At 33.5% G+C, this 26,521-nt stretch overlaps 1 protein-coding gene across 4 annotated transcripts in view; it reads right to left on the minus strand.

Annotated features, from left to right (window-relative positions):
- The window catches only part of LOC149089119 (uncharacterized), a 58,109-nt gene that overhangs the window by 29,512 nt on the left and 2,076 nt on the right, over window positions 1-26,521 (minus strand). For 3 of the 4 annotated variants that reach the window (XM_089237270.1, XM_089237271.1, XM_089237267.1), the window contains 6 exons: window positions 17,529-17,600; window positions 13,321-13,564; window positions 10,391-10,555; window positions 7,889-7,993; window positions 7,575-7,694; window positions 7,381-7,461 (listed from right to left, as the gene is read on the minus strand). In XM_089237270.1, coding sequence (XP_089093396.1) covers window positions 7,381-7,461; window positions 7,575-7,694; window positions 7,889-7,993; window positions 10,391-10,555; window positions 13,321-13,564; window positions 17,529-17,571 — 758 coding nt within the window. In that variant the 5' untranslated portion in view covers window positions 17,572-17,600. Of the gene's footprint in view, window positions 1-7,380; window positions 7,462-7,574; window positions 7,695-7,888; window positions 7,994-10,390; window positions 10,556-13,320; window positions 13,565-15,373; window positions 15,601-17,528; window positions 17,601-26,521 lie in introns of those variants that run through there. The other variant, XM_089237269.1, reaches the window with a different exon arrangement.

Raw genomic sequence — 26,521 nt, forward strand, 5'->3', positions numbered from 1 at the left:
TTAAATATTTGATCAACTTTTTTATATTTGACTACTTTCGAACAAAATTTGTTTATTTTTGGCACCTCTAATGCCCGTTTAGAATCTGAAATGTGTTGCTGATTGTGCTCCTATATTATGCATTAATTTCTGCTGTTTAATATGGCCAGCTCTAGTATGATCGTCGCTCTCTATCACTTAGAGAAAAAAATTATGTCTCAAATACAGTGAAAAACGAAAAAAAATTGGAGTATGTGCTCTTGCAAATGAATTCAATGCATTGACTATTACAGACTTAGGTTTTCTGAACATTGTTCAGTGGTGGTCAAAAAAGCAAACAGAATGCTTGGTTTCATTTTCAAAAAGATCTCTTCGCGTTCTCCGAAAGTAATTCTTTTGCTTTCACGAGGCTTGCTTCGGCCTGAACTAGAGTATGCTGTAAGGTTTTGGAGACCATACCTACAGAGGGACATAGACTTGGTTGAAGGGGTGCAGAGAAGAGCTATGCTTGTCCTTATTGCCACACGAGGCTTGAGTTATGAAGAGAGATGGAATTTTTTGAATATGTTTACACTGGATGAACGCAGGTGTTTGGAAGATATGATCATAGTGTTCAAAATTTTCAATGGATGGATAGGATAGACCATGAATTATCAATACATCGTCAATCAACTGCTTTTACAAGGGGACACCAGTATCAACTGGTAAGGGACAATTTTAGGTTATGGTGTTTCAGGGAATTTTTCTCTCATAGGGTTGTTAATAAATGGAATAGCTTATCCCTGGGGGTAGCGAATTCTAACACAATTGACACGTTTAAAAAGAAATACGATAAACATGTTGGGGTAAATCGAGAAGCTACCCATACTTAGAATAAGACAACCATAAATACATTTCATGGGTATTGTATAATATTTTCTCATATATATGTTTATAATTTTTTTGATTACATTTTCAATTGGGTTGCTGTATTTTAGTGATATATGACATCCATGCTTGTTATGGGCATCTTTTTCTCAGCCCCCTCGTTAAGCATTTTGCCTGTTGTGGCCCCCTGTATTTGTATTAAATGCATTCTTCTGTTAACGCAATGACAGAAAGTTATTGGATTTAGTCTTTCAGTTTAAAATACATTTTGAAGCAGTTGAAATACTCAGCAAAACCCACAACAATGCGACTGATCAGTTTTTCCAAAAGATTAATGCAGTATACAAACCTCGTATAATATTTCTTTTGAAATTTTAATTTTGTGCCGCCCATGAAATAAAATAATTATATATTTTCCTGACTTTAAACACATTTCATATTGTCAGAATTTCATTCATATTCAAATAAAGAACAATTTCAGTTACTGATAATGTTATATAATGCAATTAACACAGGAACTCCCTCGGATACGGTCGCCAATCTTTTACGGACAATTTTTTTGTCTCGCGAATGTCTGCAAAAGAGGGATTTTACTGTATAACACATGTTTATTTTCACTACAATTTACCAATCTAAAAACTTAGTTGGAAAGAAAATCTGATAAATTAACAAACTTTGATAGAACATCCCACACGGAAAGACACACTGCACATCAGTAGTTTCCAGAACAGGTAAATCAATGCCATAAATACAGTTGAATCCCATTATAACAAACTCCAAGAGACCGAAGAAATCGCTTCATTAAAACGAAATTTCATTATAAAGGAATTCCAGGTCGTTGCATTGTTCCTATGTATACTTATCTGGGCCATTGGAAAACCGTTCATTAAAACAAGATTTTTGCTACAATGGAATTTGTTAAAACAGTATTTGACTGTGTTAAAAATGACCTATAAAACTCTTTAAACAAAAATGTTCTGCTATCAATTTTCCAAAATCAATTTACGACTTCGATTCATATTTTTATGAAAACTTATTTAAAAATTTAAAATAGTGTTTTTGTTAATAAAATAATTTATAGATTTACAGGGTGATGAGAATTATCTCTACAACTTTGACATGAAAGAAATAAGATAGAAACGTTGTCTCTCTCATACATAACAGCAACATAAAGTTTAAAAAAATTTTATAGAGTATAATATGCTAATATCAACAGTTTGAAAAAAGAATCTCAGTTGAAACTTACATTAATATAGATATGATTGAGTGAGCTTGAGAGGAATTGGACAATCAAATGATTCTACCATAAAGTTTTAATTTGTAAATGAAGTTTCACTCAAATGTATATCTGCAGTTTGTGATTATATTTTCTCTGATAAATAAATTTTTACAGGAAAAAAAAAACTTTGTCATAAAAAAAATTGTGTTGTTGTTACCTGCACAAGCAAAATAACTTTGCACATTTTTTTTCATGTTTTATTGAGTGCAAAGTTGTCAAGATGATTGTCATACATCTTGTACTTTATTTATTCAAAGCAAAGATATAATAAACATAGCAACATTTCAGCTTGCAAGGGACTTTTGTTTCTGAAAGTTTAAAAGAAACAAACACATTACACAATACTGTAGGCTCCTATTAGTTTATGTGCCTGAGCCTTTTCTTGTGAATTTCAAATTGTTCACTCAACATTTGCTCACAAAAGTTCAAGCATTTTTAATAAATATTTTTGCAAGTAACTTTTGCAGTTTTTAGGCACTTATAACACGAGGCACCATTGTACTTTGTATAAAATTGCAAATATAACTCCTGAGACAATTTTGACCTACTAAATGATAATAACAAGGAAGCTATCTAATATAAAACTCTTTTAATCTCTCAGAACATTGCTAAACTATGTTTCATTTGCATAACTCAGAACATTGCTAAACTATGTTTCATTTGCATAACTCAGAACATACAAGGTGTTTCTCTCATTAGAGGCCCTATACTATTGTCTAAAAAATTATGTTATCAAGATAATGACTTCTATATTCATACACACTTTACATTTAATTGTGTAAAAAAAAAAACCTGTTCATAACTGAAGCTGAAAATCTCGGCTTCTATGCCCGAGGAACACACTTGAATGTGTTTTTCCAAATTTTGGATCTTTTCTCAAAATTGTCGATGTTGAAGGTTTAGATCTCTTTGAGCATAGCATCTTTAAGATGTTCAATTAAGCCGGATTCATTTCTCTTTCTTTTAATAGGCAGCAAAGAAATAAGTGGGTATTGGATTATAAAATTTTGATAGCTGATAGATTCCTTATAACTTAGCTACTTTGGGGCCATTCAAGTATTACATAAGCAAATAATTTTTAGCCACTTTTGACCCCCTTGTCAGCAAAAGTCAGCAAAACGCTGACCCCCCCCCCCCTCTTGTAAGCAAAATTTTGTCATCAGCTCTGCCCCTCTGAATCCAACTCATATTTTCATAAAGGGTGGTTGATGACATAAGCATTATCCAAACCCCCTCCCCTCTTGTCATCAAAAGTCAGCAAATTGGAAACCCCCTCCCCACCCATCGATGATGACGTAATACTTGAATGGCCCCTTTTGAATAAAGTACAGTCAAACCTCGTTAATGAGTCACTCTTGGGAAAGCAAAAATATGACTTAGTAAGCGGAGTGACTCATTAAACGGAGTAAGCCATAGCTGTGCCAATTCCTGCCTGAGGACAACTGGGACTTCCAAAAAGTGACCCGTTAAGCGGAGTGATGTGTTAACCGGATGACGCACTAACAAGGTTTGACTGTATTACAGAATATGGAGCAATACATGTGAGTTTACTTGGATATAGGAGGAAACCATTTTCATCTTCAATCATGAATAGGCATTGTTTTGCATTGTTAAAAGTAAGTGTATATATACATTTTCACACCATTATTTATGAATATAATTAGTATTACGACGGGATTACACTATAAACGTTTTTTAAGAGATCGTTTCCAAAACTTGAAAAATGCAACCAGTAAGATTATTGGCTACATTCGAGTAAATGCAACCAATAAGCTTATTGTTGCATTTGTCAAGTTTAATAAAAGTATTTTCATAAAACTTTTATAGTGTAATCTCGGTTATAGACAATATAATTTTCTGCCTCTATCTAGAGAATGACTCTTAAAAGAATATTATGAGAAAGCCATTGGTAAAGATGTGACCCACAATTTCTAGATAATAATGCACAATATTCTTACCTTCCAGTAAGGAAAGCAAGCTTTATGGCAGCAAGAAACAAAGAAAAAGATAGAAAAACCAATGCATAGAAAACCAACTCCACTAATGAGCTAAACAAACTATTTATCTTCTGCTAATATGTTAAATATTGATAGAAACTTCAATGTTACCAACTGATATAAAATGATTTAACCTCCTCAGTCCCTGTGTTGCCTGTAGGAGACACCAAGCAGCACTATAAAAAAGTTCACCTAGTCAAAAGAAATGCTCACAGAGACCTTAAAATTAGTTCTAGATGTTGTAAACATTTGACAGTAACTTATTCATACTCATCTGTTGGCAGAAACTGATTTTATGCAGGTTCATAGTTAAAAATACACATAAAAACGTAAAATTCAAAATGATCTTGAGGACTGAGGAGGATAAAGCATAAAGTTTATATTAGTCAAAACCTTAGCTAACGAAGAAATTAATTGTGGAATCACATTCATTAGCTGAAAATTTGAAGGCCCAAAATTTGAAGATAAGTTTTATAAAGCATTTACAGAAGCAGTGTAAAAAAAGACAAAGGCTGAAATGGACAACTTCATAATTAGATGAAGGCAAATTTAGAAGAAGATGGGAAACTAAAGATCTTTTTATTTTACACCATGTTCATAATCAAGTCAGGTTGTAGGTGTCATTTTATGTGATGTGGTTAGCTCATTTCTGTGTTGCATACATGCAGATGAAAAGATGATCTCAGAATGTCCAGATCATTCAGTACAATGTTGAGAGTCTCGCATTGATATACTGTGTACACTGAAAACATTCAAGTCTAGGCTCCTTATTTTATGAATTTTTTCTCTTAGCTAAATCTATATATATAAAATTGATTTTCTGTCTGTCTGTGTGTGTGTATGTTCGCTATACAAATCTACAATTTTAGATCGATCGTCACCAAATTTTGCATATATATACCAAATGGGACCTGACTTGAATGATAGGCTACTTTAAAATTTCGTCAGAGCAAGGCAAATGCCCCAAATGGGCAAAAACTGTTGGGCAACAATGGTTTTTGGGCCTCAACAATCACTTTCAGAACGTTTACTTTGGTTACCGTGGTTCCCTAGCAATGCGTTTCAGACGTGTATATGCCTTTACAATGGTTTGTCACTTCTTTATTGCTGCCAGTATATTTACAATAGTTTATGCCTTTACAATGGTTTGCACTTTTTCAATAGCCGTCAGAATCATCATCAGCATCACTTTGAGGGACAGGCAAAAGATGATCCCCATAGAAATCAGTGTTAAAATTGCCGATTTTACTGTAGAAATGCTGGAATTTAGTGGGGGTTTCCTGCCACATCAATAATTTTAAAAATTGTATTGAATTCTCGATTTTTAAAGTATTGAGCTTGCTTAGGATACAAAGCCTAGAAAATTAAATATGCAGTAATTAGCTGGACCTACTTTTGAGTTGGATATTCATGAAATAACATTGATTTCAACTTTTTATTTATATCTTCTCAAGCATGAAAATTAATGTCTCTGTATTGTGTCTTTTAATATTCAACTGCATAAATTCATGTAGTTTAGGTTATTTTAAAATTAATTATGGGCCTGTAAAAAGTACATCAAAAAAATTCCACAGCTTTAATTAAGCATTTTTTGAAGTAGAACCAGGCAGATCGATAACTTGAAGTTTGGGGGGGGGGGAATCGAAATACCTAGCGACCCTTTAAAAAAAGGAAAAAATATTCATTTCTACGTTTCTTTGAATCTAGATTTATTTATTTCATGATTCGAGCAGGAAGTCACCATATTGGTTAACTTACACACGGTTTTCATGTCCCTCAAAGAAAGAGGGAGATATCATGTGATCCAAACAGCCTCATTGAAGAAAACCCGGGCACACAGCCGGGTATTATAGCTAGCTATGTTATACATACAGTAGACTTTCGACTATCTGGCCTAATGTCACTGAAGGGCAGAACAGATTATAAAAAAAGCTGGATAGGGAGGACGTCTATAAATGCTCACTTCCTATGCCACCCATACCATTAAAAACACCCTTTTTTGTACCAAAGCCCACTCTTATTCATATTTTCTAACCTCTAAGTACAGGCCAGTTTTATAAATGTTTGTTATGTAATGTACTCAACAATTGCATAAGCAGGACTTAATTGGGGGGGGGGGGTCAGTTTTTTATTGTTTCACCAGCGTTTTTAACTACAAAAATACACCATAATCTCAGCTCTAACTTCCTCCACCTCCTTACCCTGCCATACGCCTATGGTATTGTAAGTAAAATTTATCACAGAAAAAGGAAGTCAAAGAATATTAAATTTATTTTAGAATGCGTACAATATTTTTAATGCCTAATTCAATTTGAAGGGAATATAAATCATGTAAACTGTACAGTATGAACACAAACTTTTAAAATAAACAAAATATTAGTGTGGACTTAATTTTTACAAATATCATTCAAATTAATTTTACTGTTCATTGAGAAATGATTAACATCAATTGATAACACTTGGAATGCCTTGGCAAAGGTAATTATTCCTTTTATCACAGAAAATTTATTCCTCATTTTATCACAGAATTATTATTATTTAACTAGGCCGGATAATGTCAGGAGTCAGAGAGTCTACTGTATTTCAAGAGAAGTGAATCATTGTGAACAATCAGTGAACATTTTGCTTCCTCACAAGTAATTATAAATATATGGCTTTTTATAATCACTTTTCCCTGCCCGAATATTATTTCATTTTTAAAAACAAATGAATATATATGGAAATGAGACATGAATATATTGAAAATATATCAAAAACAATATGTAAAGAATGGTTAATAACAATTAGGAAAATATAACTCCAAAATAAATTGAGATGGAAGGTAAAAATAAAAAAAGAAAGTTTTGGAAAACTTTCCATTGTTTTTCCAAGAATACAGTTGTTCGAGGAATGTGAATTAATTTATAATAGAGAGTATATAAATAATTAGAGTCCAACAATGACCTCCATTGAGGATTCAGTTATTGGAAAATAATGAATTTGACTTCACAACTTCAAGTCAACTTTAAACATAGCAAAAACATGAATTGAATTTTATGAAAAGCAACTGAAATCAAGCATTTATCTGTATGATACATATTTCTTTAATGTTCCTTAGTTTTATAAATTCTTGGTAGTTCTCCTAAAAAAATTTGAAACTTAATTCTTCCTGGTATAGATGTATGTAATTTCTACCCCAAGTAAATTAGCTTCAAATAGCACCCACATTAATATTTTGCTGCATATAAATTAAGGTTTATTATAACTCAAATTATATACCATTCTTTAGGCTCTATTATCTCATATATGCTCTCAGGTAAAGCAGCAGTACTTTTCTGGGATTTCTTAGAGGCTTCAGCACTGAAAAAAAAATTCAAATACAAAAAATCATTTTTTATTACTATCAATATTAGTAAAATTGCTATTGATGATTTCATGAAAATTATTGAATTTGTGCATTTCAAATAACTTACTCAAAAACAAGAGGCCTCTGAGAAGCTGATTGAGTCACAGATTTTGAGGTATCTGCTACAGCAGAACCATCTTTGTAACTCTGCTGCAAAGAAGGTTGAGCTGATTGCATCTCATTGGTCCTGCATGAATGGAAAAAAAAGAAAAAAAAAAAAAGTTACTCTGTTTAATTTATGCGATACTTCCATTATATACATTCAAGAATATGATAAATTATATTCATGTAACCTATGATTGACATATCAAAATTTATAGCAAAGCCCAAGAAAAGAATCAATAAAATTGAATTTTTTTTTAAAGATGAAATTTTACATACTCAATTCGCAAAGGCCTCTGTATAGCTGACTGAGAACTAGACTTTGTAGCTGAAATCGATTGATCAGGAATATGTTTAGGAATGCCTGTCTGAGTTTCCTCACATCTACAGAATAAAATTAGAGTCATTTCATAGATGAAATCTAAGCATGCAAATATTTATCAGAAATATTTATTTGAGAAATAACAAATAAATTTGAGAAAAACATTAGGCCTACACGCATTTAGAATATGTCATTGAAGTATCATTCCTTTTGTCATCCACTAAGCAACAATTACCTAGCTTGTAAGTTGCCAACTCAATGAAATATCACTGAATAGCATGATATAAAATTTATTTCACAGGTTACTATGTAAAGAATATGTATTCATTTTTTACAAATGAGTTAGGAAGGAGATATTATCATTTCCATAAAAATTCCCTTGATAGGCTCAGATGGTTGGGTCAAACTTTGGCAAGAACATTATGCTAATTTGAAGATACTGAAGTGTGTTTGCCTACTCCTTGAATAGAGGAAATAGAGTAGTATATTCAATATACAACTGTTATTCTCATGAGGGAGATGGGGGTATACGATGAGCAAGAGAACTGCAAGTTTCACGCATTTAAGAATCATGACCTTATGCCAGTGGTTCTTAACTAGGGGTGTGAGAAGGAAATCTTAGAGGTGGAAGGATGAGGTACAAAGTTTTCTATGATACAAGTAATTGATTCCATAAATAATTATTATTCAAAGGAGTGCAAGAATATAATTTTTACCCCATGCATTGCACATGAATTCAAATTGAAATTCACTGAGGGTAAGACCTAGTAAAGAGATTAAGTACCACTGCCTCAGACTAGCAATGCATAAACTTCAGTCCACGAGCCAATCTGGCGAATTAAAAAATTTCATTCAGCCCAAACAGCAATTTAAAAAATGTTCCGTTATTCAGAAACAGGACAAAGCATGTGAAGTTAAATGCAAATGGTAATCAAACAAGTATGAATCAATGATAATGATACATGAACGCCAGGGTCTCTGCCACTGGACTTATCCCGTTGCCGAGATCTCTTCCAGCCCAGCTTCATGGCAGACTCTGGAACAAAGTGAGTGTGTACACCTAACAGTCTGAGTGTGTAGCTAGTGTTGTGTATGATATTTCAGTGCTGTCATCTATACTTCAAATTGTGAGTGAAGTGTAATGATTGAATATTTATAACGTTGTAGGCCTGTTGCTCTCTGTGGCGAGACTTTTTAACGGGGAGATCGGCTCGCATTTGCGCCTCGAAGTTGGGAACCACAGAAAACCAACTTCAGCCGACCACCACTGTGGGGTTCAAACCCGGATCCTGGCATCACGATAATGATACAGGAAAGACCACTGAACCAATCAGAACCAATATAGTAGGTTTGAATTGATTATTTGAGTTTTTTTCATTCCTGCTTGGCTCTTAAAGAAATTTAGTTATTATATGGCCCACAAAACTTGTACTGGGTGAAATATGGCCTGCAAGCTGAAAAGTTTGAGCACCCAAGTCCTGAATGCAAGCTTCCTACACATTTTATAGGAATATGTTAACCTCTTATGCGTTTCATGAGATATGCAAGCCTCCCAAGTATAACTAGGAATTCAAGCCTTCTACACATTTCAATGGATATATCTGCCACTTAGGATAAGAGTTACAAGACTGATAATTCTGTTTTGATTTCTAACAGAAAGTCAATAAAACAAAATACTCATATTTCTCAGAAATACTGAATATTTAACTTACTGAACAAGAAAGCGAAAATGTATTTTAGCCGGAATGAAAGGAAGTGGGACTGAAATATGTACCTAAAAATCCTATGGCAAATCTTAAACTAGTGATTCCCAAATTGTGTGTCCCAAGATCCATCAGGAGTGCTCCAAGATATTTGGGATTAAACCATATTTAATGTAGTATTAGGACTGTGATTCTCAATCAGTGTGTCATGGCAATTTAGGGGGTGCAGCAAAAACACCCAGAGAACAGGCACAGGAGTGATAGTGATAGGAACTGAGAGACATCCAGGCTCTGTTAAACTCTGTGATATAAGCACATTGCCCCTGCATAGAGTTAACAACAAATGCTCTTAGAATCCCTGCAAAAGTACACAGCTCAGTTCCTCAGTAATCTCTGCACTCCAGTGGTTTTCAAAATTTTGTCAGCAGCGGGTTTTTTTATGCCTTATTCAATGCTTATTGTTTATCTCTCCGGAATGTTTATGGAATCATTTCAAACCACTGAATAAGGACACATCAATACTAACACGCCTTCAAAATAGTTCAGATATCTCCCTAGGAACCACAATATATACTTTGATGACCCCCAGCTCTACTCACTACAATGCTATGTAGTCTAACTACACAGATTCTAGAACATTTGCTCATTTGTTGTTAACTCTGTCCAACTTTCCTATGCATTTCTCTAATTTATTTTTTTAATGAGCTGTTCATATTGGCTGTGCTGTGATGTATTGAAAAAAAGAAAGTCACTAACTCAGTTATCATTGAAGTTTCTTGCACTACTATGGACTGAGGTGATGGCGATTCAGATATTGCAACTTTCTCCATCACAGTTGAATCAAGTCCATTTACAGCCTTTTCACCAGCACACTTCAAATCATGTTGAAGCTGTTGTTCATCTAAAGCAACTATTTCACTGCTGCAAATTAAACATACAGTGAGTAGATGTGTCTAGTACACAAAAAAAAATTAACATTAATAAATTTGCAATTCCATTAAAATAATTTACTTATTTATGGAATTACAAGATTGAGAATATTTCAACAATCATTACAGAGAGAATACAGAAGTCTGAATTCAACCCAGCTTTTGCACATGGAATGTTTAGGATTTGATGATTCCATATTTTTCACACCTGCGGACCAGTGAAAAGAGATGAACAATTTTCTAGGCTAGCGGCAATGAAAGAAATAATTTGCAGATCGGCCAAAAAAATAGAAATTATTCTCAGATCTACAGATGGCTAAAACAGAAATAAAAGCAAATACAGACAGCATTTTATTTAATTAGATCATTGGGGGAGGGGGTTTGGAATGTTTAATAACATTAGAAATTAATATTTCATACTTTGCCTTAAACCTTCAGACACCGCTATAGATGCAGAATTTTATATTTTGCTACTATCATATGTATAAGATCACAAAGCTCTCAGAAATGACCACCTTGTGGCATACCATAGTGATAAGAGTGAAACACAAAGATGTGCCACAAAGGAATCCAAAAGGGAAAAATTTGAAAAGAACCTACATTGAAATTTTGTTGAATTTTATGGAACACCTGCAGATTTCTTCAAGATTTGGTACAATTTCGTACATACAGGACATCTGCGAACACTAAATGAGGCCAACAGTAGAAAACTAGTGGCACACTTGAGATTTCTGGCCTTGATTGAATAATTGAAATAATTTTAGTACCTTTAGAGTAGAGCAACGTATACTTTTATATAATTTATATGCTGAGGTCACGACTGACAGATTGCCAAATGATACTCTAAGAAGTAAATTTTAAAACAACCATTAAATTGAAAATATCAATTTTTTTTCCCCAAAATAATTCAATTACTTGAAATCATAAAGCTATCACATAGCATTACTCATTGCCAAACATCAAGAAACTAATATAGTAGGCTACTTGTTATACCATCTCATTGTATTGCAATTTATTTCAAACTCTTTATTATTGGTGATATAAAAAAATATATTTTATTAATTTCACACACCTAACCATAAGATGTGAACAAATATAGGAATACGTAGATTTCAAAATTAAGGCTGCCCCACATGTGGAATTTGATATGTTAAACATATTTTGTCATAAACATGTCTTCCTTTGAATTTGGTCTTTTTTTCAAAAAATTTATTGCATTAGGTTAGTTGCTGATTTCAGAATTACTTTTGATCATACTGTTGCTTGTTTTCCTAGATAGAAACTCTTCCAAAATGGTGAATATGACGAGAGGAGCAGATGCTTCGAAGTATACAAAAAACTATTATTCATAGTGGAGACAGTAAATTTTAGTCTTGTCTTCTAAAACTCCCATCAAACTCAATCTCAAACTGAAATCACTGGTTTTCATTGAATCGATTTGTATTTCCCCCACACTAAAAAATGTATCAAAATATTGATTAAAATATTTTTAAACATGGTCACTTATCAAAATGTCATGCATAGGTACATACAACCTCTGACAATAAAGTTCGGTGAATGAAGTCAGAACGGCCGATCTGGCAACACTGGCGAAGCAAAACGCTGCACATGCGTAGCGGCAGGTGTTGACCATCTGCCGCCACACTTGTTCACTTGAGCGTCGTTTGTGTTCCATGAAAGACTTGTTTCACAAAGTGCTTGTTTAGTGCGTTGGTTCTTAACTGAGAACAGGAAAATGAACAAACAAAAGATCACTGAGGATGAGTCCTGGTGTCTCAGGTACGACCCTGAAACAAAACGGCAAAGCATGGAATGACGTTCTCCTGCATCACCTCGTCGGAAAAAGGTCAGAGCAGAAAAATCACGCATCAAAACGATGCTAATCACCTTTTTTGATAGTCAAAGCATTATCCACAAGGAATTTCTACCTGAGGGAGTGACGATGAATGCTACAAGGTACATTGAAATTTTGACCCGTTTCATGAAACGTCTACGCAGGGTACGATCTCAGTACGCACAACAAGGTTCAAGGTTTCTTGTTCGCGACAATGCTCGCCCTCACACAGTCAATATCGTCAAACAGTTCCTGGCAAAAAAGAGGGTGGTGCAAATTGAACATCCACCATATTCGCCAGATCTCAATCCTCCAGACTTCTTCCTATTCCCATGACTCAAACTCGCTTTGAAAGGAAAGAGATTTGACGATATTCCTGACATCCAACAAAACGTGACGAGGCTTTTGAACTCCATCCCAAAAGAAGACTTCTTGCAAAGTTTCCAGGACATGAATAGGAGATGATCTCAGTGGTGCATAGTAATGGGAGGTGACTATTTCGAAGGACAGTAAGGTAACTTTTGTTAACATTTCATCTACGTTAATGTTACAGGACTATTCACCGAACTTTATTGTCAGAGGTTGTATTTAAGTCATCTAATCGTATATCTGTGAAAATATACAAAGTTAATATCTATCATATTAAGTCATCATCATATAATTTAAGTCATCTAATCAGTTTCGTTGAACAAATCAAGTTGAATTACAAATTTTTTGTACAAACTTTAAAATCGGATTTTGATAAAGTGGATTAACTTAACTAAAATTTTTAACTGAGATTAACAACTGATCAATTAACCAACCAGATCAATATATTTTTCAGATAAGCCCTAGTTTTATCATGCTTTCTCCTACATATAAATGAACTTGAAAGACATGAATATACTCCAAACTTGCAAAAAATAAATAAATAAATTCTATACCTTGGATGAACATCACTCTGCTGTGGTAAGGACTGTATGTTGTCGATTGTGGGATCGATCGTTTCAGCATTACTTTCAACAGTTTGTTGTTCACCCGTGGATTGCATGCCATTGACATCTTTCAATCTTAGCTCCTCATCTATGCCTTCCACCGATGTGATAACCATTTGAGGAAGTGCTCCTCCACTCCCACAGCCATTACTATCCACATTTATGGCGGGGACAGAAACTGTAGGAGGTTTCTCTGTTTTCATTGACAATGAAAAGGAGGAAGAAAACCAGAGAACGAGTCAAAAATGTGGTAGAAGTGAACTGAATATACAAACTTAGTATGACACAATATTTGGACAAAAATGTTACTTATATCACTCAAAATACATATTTCTATGTATATGAAATTGATTTTCCGTCTGTATGTATGTTCTTCATACAACCTTCAATTTTAAACCGAACTTCGTCAAGTTCACTGAAGTTGTTTATGTAGTTTCTAACTTCAAGGCGAGAATCTCCAATGTGAATCTCCCATTTAAAAAGCCTTTTCACTGAGAGCAATCAGGCCTACAGCATTTAGAAAATACACCCATGTCACAACCAAAAAAATGATCAGCCCATTTGTCTGCTTCTGAATTTGGAACACAGATGGCTGCACTTGACAAGCAACACATAACAAACATTCCAGAGAAACAAACTTCACAATATACACACGCACATTCTGACACGTACCCATTCTTTAGAAATACCATAGAGGAATATGGACGAGGTGCATGTGCGGTTTAGTAGTAGAGCAACGGTTTTCAACCTTTTTTTACCCATGGAGCCCTTTCTGGTATGTAATTTCGATGGCGGAGCCCCGGAGGTATTTATTCATTCATCAAAGTTTCTTTCTTATTTTTATTATTCAATCATATTAATATATATTTTTTTCAAATTTACAGGTTTTTTTTAAATTTTTCTCGAGCGGCCGCGGAGCCCCTGGGAGTTCACGTGGAGAGCCAGGTTGAGAACCACTGTAGCAGTGTATTGTTTTTTAGCAATATTTTACTGGATACCAAACAGAGGCTACTTGAAATGTTCATCAGAGTTGGGCAAAAAACGCTCTAGTACCAAAGGTTTGTGGGCCCCAACAATGACTTTTGGAGTGTTTACTCTGGTTATAATGGTTCCAATACAATGCGTTTCAAAAACCATTAGTCTTTTATAATGGTTTGTCACTTTCTTAATGCTTCCATCATATGTAGTCCTGGGCAGTGCTAGTGCTTTGTGAAATCATACTGTAAATTAAAATCCCCAAAACAGAATGTTTTGCATTGTTCTGCAACGAGCCCTTAGCTGACCAAAATTTTCTGTTGTAAAAATTCCTTAATAGTGTTTTATATACAGAAGAGTTATTATCTTAAAAAGTTGTTACTGTGATTGTTCTGTGATGTACATCACAGTTTTTGGTATATTCACCTTTTAAAGCATAATTGAGTGAACATTGAAATGCATATATTCATACATATACATTTCATATACTTGATAACTTTTCAAGTTGAAATCACACATTTCTAATGCCAAAAAATACTAAATGTAATAAAAATAACCACAAACATACATGAAAACAGAAAATTTTCTCACTGTGATGCTAATCAATTTTTTTCCATAGTTCAGTAAACAAGGACTATTTATACAATGAATATAACAATAACAATTTTCAATCAAAGTTGTATTTATTAAATTATGTTTAACATTCAGTCAAATAACCTCAATTGCCTAAACCAAATTTCTCAGCAGTAAATATAATGAACCATTGGACAAATAAAAATATTTTGCAGTTACGCAAGTTTTAGTACATATTGGAAGCAAAATGTGATTTGCAAACAGAAACAATATCTGTTAAAGAAAATATCAAGTTTCAAAAGGGGAAAAAAAGATTCAACATACTGAAACCACAAAAACAAAAATGATCAATACAAAACAATATGACAAAATACGCCTTTTAATGCAATACTGTTTTGCATCAGAAGAGATTCTGATGCAAAATGATGTTTCCTTATTTAACTTACTATCTTACTTTTCTCTAATCTCAACTTAGTTTTCAAATAATTCAGGCTCATTAGATTGAACTTAATGGTATAGTTGCTCTATTCAAATAAATTAATTGCCACGAGTGATCTGAAACAGGTGCAAACAATGTTGCTTGTCCATAAGAGGGAAAAAAACAACACACGAAAAAGAAAAAAAAAAAAGAGGATGCTGAAAGGAAAGGAAGAGCAGTCCCACAAGCCTCTCTCCTAAGATCAGTGAAAATTCTTAAAATAACCCACCCCAAGGAAGGACAGCTGGAACAGTACCAATAAGCCAAGGGGAAAAAAAATAGGTAGAGTGAGGAAGATTTTTGCCTCGCAGACAGAAAACTGCCAACATCTAATTATTCGAGCCAGTAAAAAAATTATTTCTTCAGTCAATAAAATGTCAATATATATTTCAATCAAATACTTTTCTCTCCCCTTCAAGAATTTGCTTAAAACTATGCAAAGCAACAAATACACATATTCACCAATTTATTATTCTTAAATTGCACAGATTTCAATATAACCCACAACTTGACAAATCCCAGGAGCTGGGTTTTCACAATGACTAAAAAAATTGGTACGGGCGCTTGAAATTCTTTTTTATGAGTAATTAACAAAATGGAGTCAGCATCTCAGGATCTTAGCGTCTTAGGATAATGCAGAATTTTTTTTCGGAATTTTCATAACTCACATGGGAAAGATTCACCAAGTTCTGGAAATGATTTATTAAAAAATTACTTTTCACTATTTCTCTTGGAAAAGAAATATGCTTGGCTCCTACTGTTTTCAATAAAAACAGTCCAGAATACTACTGTTTTTGACTTTTCAGAAACTCAGAAACTTGACCTTAAATTTATTTTTCCAAGGCCATTTAGTTGAGAAAAATACCTGTATATATAGTCACAAAAATACTAAGTTGAAAACAAATTGACAAAAAACTTTTCTGGTTAGGCTATTTTATTAAATCATGATTATAGTTGTTTACACAAAGATTTTAATTGGTAAAATTTGTGCAAAGTTGGCAACACTGATCTGAAGTGTTTTAGACGTGTAGGTTCTTGTTACACGATGGGGCTGGGCAAATCTATTGCCAGAGACATGTAAAAATTTTGCTTAGGCATGCATTTTTTTAGATCACATGCCTGCATCAAGCATGTAAAAAATCCAAAAAATAGGGAAAATTTTTTTTTAGGTTTTAATGAGAAATTTTGAGATCTCAAACAAATGTGAAATGCAAATATTATTTCCTCATTATTTAAATTCTTCCGTAAGATTTCCATCAATAGATGGCAACACATTGGTTTTGAATGTGTGGGGAAAATATTAAGAAAAGGGAAATTTTGTTAGGCCACCCTATAAAAGTTTTATGAAAGTTCTGTTACAAAACTTGACAAATGCAACCAATGCGCTTATCGGTTGTATTTGCTCGAGTGTAACCAATATGCTCCTTGGTTGCATTTGTCAAGAATATTGTAATACCAGCCTTAGACCATATGGCCATCAACAGGCCGTAACTAGGCAGGTGCAACAGGTGCACTCGCACGGGGCCCTCTCCTGAATTTAGGCCCCTTAAATTCAAATTCTTGCACAGGCTACAAGAATGATTAGATACAGCCCTGGCCATCGCTGATCAGAATTTGGGGAAAATTTGTTTAAAATTGGTTCCCGTGGAAAATTTCTTAATGTTGTAGAAAATTTTGAGATTTCATCAAACAAAGAAATAATCTGAATCTTTTTTTTAATGTAGTGCAATGCTTTTAATTTTCTATATATCTGCATACTTTCATCAATAGATAGCAGCACATTCATTTTAATGTGCAGGAAAAATTTGCCCAAAAGGGAAAACTAAGCAATATTTCTCGAGTATGTAAAATATTGATTCAGGCATGCATTTTTTTAGGTTACATGCCCCGTCGGACATTTACATTTTGTTTAATTTCTCCAGGTTGCCCCAATGCCATCTTAATGCATGGGAACTGACACAAAATGAAATCAAATAAGATCTGGTCAAATTTTTAACAATGAGTATGTAAATTGGGTAGCAGATATTTCTTGTCAAGTGGGAGGGGCGTGATTATGTTAAGACTGTCCTGGCTTGCTCCTGTGTAGTTATGATCTTAGGTCTAATAAAGAAAAAAAATTGAGTGAACCTACCAGAACTGCTTGCTTTTGTTCCATCTGTTATACCCATATGCATGGATTTAGCATACCAGGGCTGATGACAGCCTACATCAAAAATTGCATTAAAAATTTAGTTAATTCTTTTTTAATCACTGAAACAGTAAATTTTTATCAATGCAACTATATTCACCTGACTATAAAACAAGGTTTTCCCCCCAAAGTTTTTTTTGTCAGACAAATCTGCGGTTGTCTTATGAGAGGAAAAACAATAATTTGGATATTTTTCTGAGGGCTACTTGGATATCTTTTGAAAAGTGGTGATGAATAAGATGATTATTACCTACCATAATACAAGCCCATCTTTAAATAGCCACAAAACTACAGTTGCTGTGCGTTTTTTTATTCCTTTGACATTGTTTTCAAAAGCCTGAACTTTTAAAAGAATTTGTCTTATCAAAAGAGGAGAATTACCTTATAGTCAAGTAAATATGGTATTTTTAAATTATAAAATAACATGTGCTTTTTTTTTAGATTATAAAATAACTTGTGATTTAAATTTAAAAAAATAAAATAATTTTAGTGTGTTTTGACACATTTCAATTGAAAACAAATCAAATTGAGTCTTACAATGAATTACCAAGTGTCAATTTGGATTAAGCATTTACTTTCATCATATGCCATAGAGCACGGTTCTCAAACCTTTTCCACTCCCAGCACCCCTTACCCTAATCAACACTTATCCGCAGCTCCCCAGAGCAGTTTAATAAAGAATTTCTTCAAAATATTTTTTCAGGTCGCCGCTCAGCAATGCTTCGGACAAAGATATGTGGCACACAGTTTGAGAACCCCTGCCATAGAGGTTCAAGAAGTGTACAGCATAAAATTTATAAAAATGTGTTTATGCATTGACAAATTTTACGCTCTGTACACTAGTTTATGCATTTATACATTTTTACAATATAAATGCACATACCATATTAACATACATAAGAAATACTTGGGTCATTCTCATGAAATTGGTCTAAATCATGTCCTCAGCAAATTAAGTGAAATATATTAGGTGCAGAACTTATTTTTTATAATTTTCTTCTACTCTCTCACATATGTCCCAGTTCTATTTATTATTTTTTCATCAATAGGTTTTTTTAAAACTGACTTTGAACAACAAATTTAAAGAAAATGTTTTCATCCTGGTGATCCCCAGCATATTTTTAAATCTGAAAATTATAACTTTTTATCTTAAAACAAATATATTCTTATTTTTACTAATATACAGGAAGGATGAGAAATCCTAGACACAATTCAAAAATTAATAACAAATCAGCCAATTGCCATAACAGGTGTGGTTTGCACTAAAGTACTTATCATGACCTAGAGCTCTTTCCATAAATGAAAAAAAGTTAAAATTTCACTCATACGTGACACAGTAAAACAAAAAACTCTGCATAAAATTTAACACAAATAATGCATAATTAATGTTTATGAAAATTTGCATTACATAAAACAATCACATTTCAATATGAGCACCCATTTTAGCTCATGCAATGTCTTAACGGTTGAAAGAGTGCTCATGTTAAAATATGATACTTTTATGTCCTGACCTGACCTGAATAAAACGTTTTATGGCGGTTCCGCGGCACGTTCGCCGTTCTACCGCACTTAACAAGCGGGCCAATGGAGTGGCCTATAGTTTACTTTTATGTGTTGAGTTTTTTGTTTTACAGTGCCACCTATGAATTTGAACTCTTTTCTTCTTAATTTGTCAAAAAAACCCTATAGGCCATATACAGTAAAACCTCGATAAGTCGTCACCTCAAGTTATTGAAAAATTATGATGACTTAAGCAGAGTGCCATCAGTTTCAATGTGCAATGTCATGAAAATTGTATAAATTTAAAGTAATACAAAATTTATTAAAGTATGAATCAAAATAACAATATTAATAAAATTTATAGATCGTGAAAGAATAAATAATAACAATTTTTTACCTTTTTTATCTCTTATTACTCAAATTATTGTGGTAAAATATACTGTACACTTTGATTTATATTAGTAATTTTTAATTTAGACCAGCAGTTGCTCTGTTAGTCTAAAGCTATAAGTAGCTTTTCTTCATAATAGAACTCTCTATCGCACATTAATTTTACATAGACATCAAATTTAAAATTTTAGTATTTTAATTCTTCATCAGTAGTTCATGATACAACTACAAAGTAATCTCGAACACTTTTAACTTGGTGGAGGGGCCCTGGGCAGGGAAAAGTAAACAGAAGACCTCAACTTGGGAAAGAATGTCTAATATTTTTCAACAAAGATATTTTGTTTAAATTTCAAGCCCTAAATTAGTAGAGCCCATGCTTTCTATTATTATTTATTATCCGTGCCCATTGCACTTTGACTTGATTAATTTGATTTTTTGATTTACATAAATTTTGATTTCCTTGCACTATATGTAATCTTTGACATATCAATAAATTTTGTTTTTTGCCAGACATGCCCTGCCCCCCCCCCCCCAAGTACTTATGTTGCTTTTTGCAACAGAGTTTGGGTGTCTCACGGTTTCTCCAGTTCCTCCAATGGAGCCCACGCAGAAATGAGATCTAGCCTGAACAGTCCCCAACGTTCCAAAAACTTTATTCTGCAAATGAACTTCCCCAGCGTAACTTTTGTTACTTAGACTGTTCTGTTTGGGTATATAGAATTTTATGGTGACTTTTAAGCATATGGCAATGCTGTTAAAAAGCTCTTTTTTTAATGGGAGCCATAAAAATAGTATGTTCCTCTTTCTCAAACTTTTTCATAGTGATGAATTAACTGAAATTAGCTACGAGTAAACAAGGGTTTAATAACATTGTTGTCTATGAGAGGTGGAAGGGCCTAAAAAAAATGAAGACTTAACCGGAGTGGCGACTTAACGAGGTTTTACTGTATATATCTTTATATATATATGTTAGTGACATTTCTGTCAATTGGTTGATTTATTATTATTTTTTAAAATGTGTTCAGGATTTTCTTGTTCACCCTGTAAACTTTTAGGATCGGTATACGTTCATGTTCCATCTTTTTTTACATATAATTTTAATATTTTTATCAATTTTTTATAGCCAAATGTAAATTTTTTCTAGCATTTTTTATTTAAGACATTTTAAATATATCAGCTGCCACAGGCAAATGTATGGCCTAAAACAATCATTTTTTGCAGAAAAGGTAGAGAAGAATATAGCTATTGATTAGTGCTATTTTAAAAGGCCACAAAAATGGATAATTATTTAACAAATTGAACTTGTTAACATGAACTTCAATCATGAAAAAAGAGGTGATTGTTTAAATTAAATGTCTTTCTCCTGGATAATTTTTTTTTATTTGACAATAACACAAGTACAATCTGATACAAAAGACAAAAACAGAAAATACTGGCACAATAAGACACAAACAAAAAGGAAAAAAAAACACATATAAATATACATTAGGGACATTCACTCTACGACCCCAAGGGACTAAGGTTTCCTTTTCCTGCATGTCTAAAAAAAATAATATATTGTCTGTTAGCACATGTGGTAACCGTCATTCATTTTTCAAGGATTTTTTAATTTGTTATTTTTAAAATAATCTTTTATATTTTTCATTTTAATATAAAGTAGCACAAAGAATTATTTAATATCAAGTTATGTGTACCTCGATTTTTCATCCTATTTGTGTAATCAGCATTGCATACTGTTTCTCTTATCCATCATTTGTTAAGCATTTTGTTACTGTTATCAATCATCTGTATTTATTACATGATTTCTTCATAGTTTATCTTTTGCAAATGAATAAATCTTGAAATTTGAGCTCATATTCCTACGGTTCATTATACGAAAAAGATTCATTATCTTAGGGGCAATGTAACAGAAACTCCTTTTAAATAATGTTTTATTGACTTGTGGCACTTGATAAATATTCCTATATCGAGTAGATGTTCTATTGTTTTTCATGGTTAACCTTATATTATTTGCTGTTACGAATTTTATAATTTTATATATATATATAAATTAGTTTGGTGTGTGACATTCTGTTATATTGTTGTTAGAGTCAGTATTTGTTATTAGTGATCTAATTTTATTGTAAGCGTCATTTAATCTTTTTACATTTGTATTATGCCCCACCCCAGGCACAAATTCTATATATTATTATTGAATGAATCCATGCATAAAAGATGTCCTTTAGAAAGTTTTTATCAATTGTGTTTTCAGTTTATATAGGATTGCTGCATATAGATCCTAATTTTTGTAACTATTTTTTCACCTGCAGATTCCATTTAAGATCATCCTGTATTATAATTCCTAAATAGTTATAATTATATAAACTCTTTCAATTTCTTGACAATTGCATTGCAAGCTCAATTGCCACAGTGATTGTGTATTTTTATGTGTATATCAGTTTCAGTTTTTTTTTTCAATTTCAATTTCATATTCATTTTACAATTTATTTTAAAATACATGTTATATGATATTATTGGCAACCAAGGAGACAAATGCCCCATGCTGGTTGTTACAATGAATAGGTTTATAAAATATAATTCAGTGAGATTATTTTCAGATATATGATGGGGAAAAAAACAATACAAAAAGAAAGATAGTAGTTAGGAATGAAAATAGTATAATTAACAAAAAATAAATAAAATATGTTGAGATAAATAATAAAGGATATTCTCAGGCAATGGCGGAGGTGCTATAAAAATTACATATGAATAATAACACATGAATTCTTAATACAGACTTAATATTGACCCCAAATACACAAAAGAAAAAAAAATATGAATAACATGTTAACGATATACATAATAAATATGGAGCCAGCACATGAATTTGTACAGGATTATGGAAGGTGATTTAAAGATATGATTTAATTAAGCATGGTTGATACTTTTACTTTTTAAGCAAATGTATTTTTTTTTCAAGTGTTCAGTTTTAATTTATTATCATTTAACCATATATTTATCTTAAAAATAGGTCCTCTTTTCAACTTTTTCTTTCAAACTTGTCATTTCTGAATCTTCAACATAAAGGATAGTGTCATCTGCGAATGATATTAATTTACTATTTATTATCATATTATCATATTACCACCACGTTGCCGCTGTGGTGGTCGAGTGGTTATAGTGCCGGACTCGCGATGCGAGGATCCGGGTTCGAACCCCACAGTGGTGGTCGGCTGAAGTTGGTTTTCTGTGGTTCCCAACTTCAAGGCGCAAATGCGAGCCGATCTCCCCGTTAAAAAGTCTCGCCACAGAGAGCAACAGTCCTACAACGGTAAATCATTCAACCATAACACTTCACTCATAGTTAGTAAAACTGGGGGCAGATGACAGCACTACACATAACAAGCATTACACAGAAACAAACTTTACGTCAGGTTGCACTACACGTACACGCACATTCCCGCATGTACCGATTCGTTGGGGGGGTTCCGCGAGGGGAGTGCATGTGTGGTGTAGCAGTAGTAGGTAGGGGCTCGGGGATCCATGATGTTCTTAAGTCAGCCACCTCGTTGGGCAATTTGCCTGTTGTGGCGTTGTATTTGTATAAATCATCGATATAAACAATAAATAGTGATGGCCCTAATACAGATCCTTGAGGGAGTCTTTCCATTACCTTTTGAAATATACTGATTTCACCATTTATTATAACAGCATGTTGCCTATCATAATAATATGTTTTAAACCAGTTTAGTACATTTCCTCTTATGCCTGCTGAAAAGAGAGTTTTTTGTTAGAATATCTAAATCAACGTAATCGAATACACGTTTTAAATCTAAGAAAACTGTAATGGAGTATTTATTGTCATTAAATCCATTGTTTAAGTGATTACTTAATTCAACAATAGCCATTTCAATGTTTTTTATATATATAATTGTGTGAAAATTATTTCACTTTACTACATGTTTAGTTCTACTATTTCTGAAAAGCATGTTTCTCATTGGTTAGTTTTTATCAGTGTTATAAAACATATAAAAAATGTCTTTCTCCCAGCATTAGGTAACAAGGAGGAAGGTTTGATCAGAAGTTAGTGGCAGATAAAAATGAAAAAAAATCCACATTTCTTGGTTGCAACATCTCATCTAAAGGTTTTTGCTTTGAAAATACCTCTCGTAGTTTAGCAAGACAAAGACAAATTAGAAATCTGTTTGGAGGTTTGTAAAAGCTGGCTGATGCAAAGATGGATTTAGGAAAGAAAGAAAATTCAACTGCCCTTGCGGGAAATCAAACCCACGTCCTCTTAACCTCTCACCTTGGCTAACCAATGCCTCTGCTTATGAATTTTTCAGCCAATCAAGACTTTTTTAGTGATTTTTCTGCCTCGAAAATGAACATTTCGTTGATATGAATGCACATGGTAACATAAAATAGTCTCATCATGAACTGAATTTTCATGCCCCAATCATTATCAGAATTACTGTCATGAGAGCCTGATTAACTCATGTCCACCTCAGAATTGTTTTTCAGATATACCTGCACTTCTCTTTCTGAAATATTTTGAACCACTTCATATAAAGTGAAAGATTCAGCTAATAGAAAATGCATTAAAAAAAAAGAGCAGCCTATGTTTTCAGTGCATGCCGTCCATCAGTGAAAGACTTCTAGCATCAAGCTGAACAGTCTGGACATTCTAGGAGATCTGCATGTATCAGACACAGAAATGAGATGACCAAATCACAAATTGATGGCAACACCTATGAATTCAACTGGGTTGTGTCAACTCCAACTTTAGTCTACTGAAGCTGGTGTAGGTTGTGTGATGGGGCATACACAGAATCGACCTTCGGAGGAGGGGAACAAAAATTTTCTTAATGAGGAATTTTGACTTATCACCCTTCAAAAAGTAATTAAATTAACAAGAATTGGTTAATATAGTATATAAAGGGTATTTTCTTTTAATATTTTAATTTTTTTACAAATTTTGGTCGGCTTGAGAGGGGCAAGGTACAATATCCCATGACCACCTTTGCGTACACTTCTGGTTGTGTGTGTGTGTACATTAGTGTAAATAAAAAGGATCTTCAGCATCTCTCATCTTCCTGTAGATTATTGTTTGTTCAATTTCGAAGCTGTTTATTCTAGCTTTCAATCACTTTTTGTCTTTCTTATAGCACTCCTAAGTGTTTTAAAAAGCTAATCTTTAAATTTTGGACAAAAGCTGAAACGAATCAAACGATTTTCCATAGAAACCTATGTGGGAATCACATTTTGACTAATGAAGATTTCGGCCAAGGGGCCATTCAAATATTATGTCAGTAGATTTTCAGCTATTTCTGACCCCCCCCCCCTCCTGTCAGCAAAACTCTGAGACCAACCCCAACAGTGAAAATTTTGTCAGATCTGCTTCCTCTCCTATCATATATTCGGTTGAGGCATACACGCAGTGGGGGGGGGGAAGCGTAACGGCTAATGGCCCCCCCCCAATATGATCAAAAATTTATTTTTCAAAAAATTAAAATGTAGAAAGAAAATGCCTTTATATATATTGAAAAATCAATTTATGTTCTAATTACAATGCTATTTGAAATTGAAGGCTAAAAGGAAATTTCTCTCTAAGAAATTCATTGTACCACATCCCCTAAGCCTTTTGGCCCCCCTGCAAAGGTAAATCCCGCATACGCCCATTTGAGAATATACAAGTGAATCTGACCATCACTGTCTCACACTATGTAGTGAACTTTGCTATGAATGCACAGGGATCACATATTTTTCACTTGATAATAAACCGAAAAGTGAACACACTATATTTTTAGTTTGTGTTTCAAGTTTTGAGCATTAATTAATTATTACAATGGGGTGGTATAGATTGCTGTTGGTAATTGATGCCAAAGGCGGCAACATGAAGAAAACATTGAAAGGGCTGAAAGTTGTCAGTCATCCCATATATAAGCCCGAGTGGCATAGTGGTAAGATGTTCATCTACCATCGTGAAGACTGTTGTCAGGATCCCGGGTTCGAACCCAAGGGAGGATATAGATACAGATATTTTCCCTAACGAACTCGAGGCGACCACTGATAGACAGTGCTTTCACTTCCAACCCATCTCACTAATGGCAGTAAATTGCAATATAGCGATATGGCCAGAGTTGGTGGTTGGTGAAGTTCTGGCAGTCATCCCATATACGGGACTCAAGCCCATATATAGGAAGTAGAGGAGTACACTTCATTGTATATTCATTAATTATTGGAGAAAAGGGGATGGAATATAGCCCAAGCAGAAGGTTCCGGCACCTATAGTTGGTGCGAGCATTCTTAATCATGGCTTCTCTAAATTCCAGAGATGTTAATCATGGTCATGTTAAGAAGGTTGCTTAAAAACAATCATTTGAGTAATTTGGGGTAACTCTTTCCTCAGGCCCGTCATTTGGGGGGGGGGGGCAAAACTTTTGAAAATACACTAAAAATGGTATGTATGTATATATATTTTACATTGAGTACATGTGCTTTGCCCCCCCCCCCCTGGAAAAAGTTGAAATGACAGCCCTGTCCTTCCTATTTAAGTATTGATGTGATTTTATGACTATGATGCAAGAAGCTGGGTCCACACCACATGTCAAGTTTTGCAGTTAAATGGTAAATAAATACACACAAAAATATGCAAAGTGCAGGTGTCATTAAGAATATTTAGTATTTTCATAAAAGGTGATTGATGACGTAATCATCATTCAAACCCCTGTCATCAAACAAAAGTCAGCAAATTCAAAACCTCCATCCCCTGTTGATGCTAATGTAATACTTGAATGGCCCCAAACAAACATGATTCCAAAACGAATCATCTTCATTAGTCAAGGTATCACAGTGAATTTGACATCCATATTTTTATGAGCATTTTTTTTCAGCCACCTTGTTGGGCATTTCACCTGTTGAGGCCTTTGTACATGTACAGTTATTTTGGTCGACATTTATTTTTTATAATTTTTCGTCCCATTTCGTGACAATTAACTGTATATAGAGATGACACTGTAATGAATGTATCTGACAGGAGTATCTCCAGGAAGTGTCCTTGGGCC

This window comes from Pholcus phalangioides, unplaced genomic scaffold (assembly GCF_987345545.1).
Source record: "Pholcus phalangioides strain wild (caught in Gottingen) unplaced genomic scaffold, Ppha-v1.0 ptg000002l_1, whole genome shotgun sequence".
NCBI lineage: Eukaryota > Metazoa > Arthropoda > Arachnida > Araneae > Pholcidae > Pholcus > Pholcus phalangioides.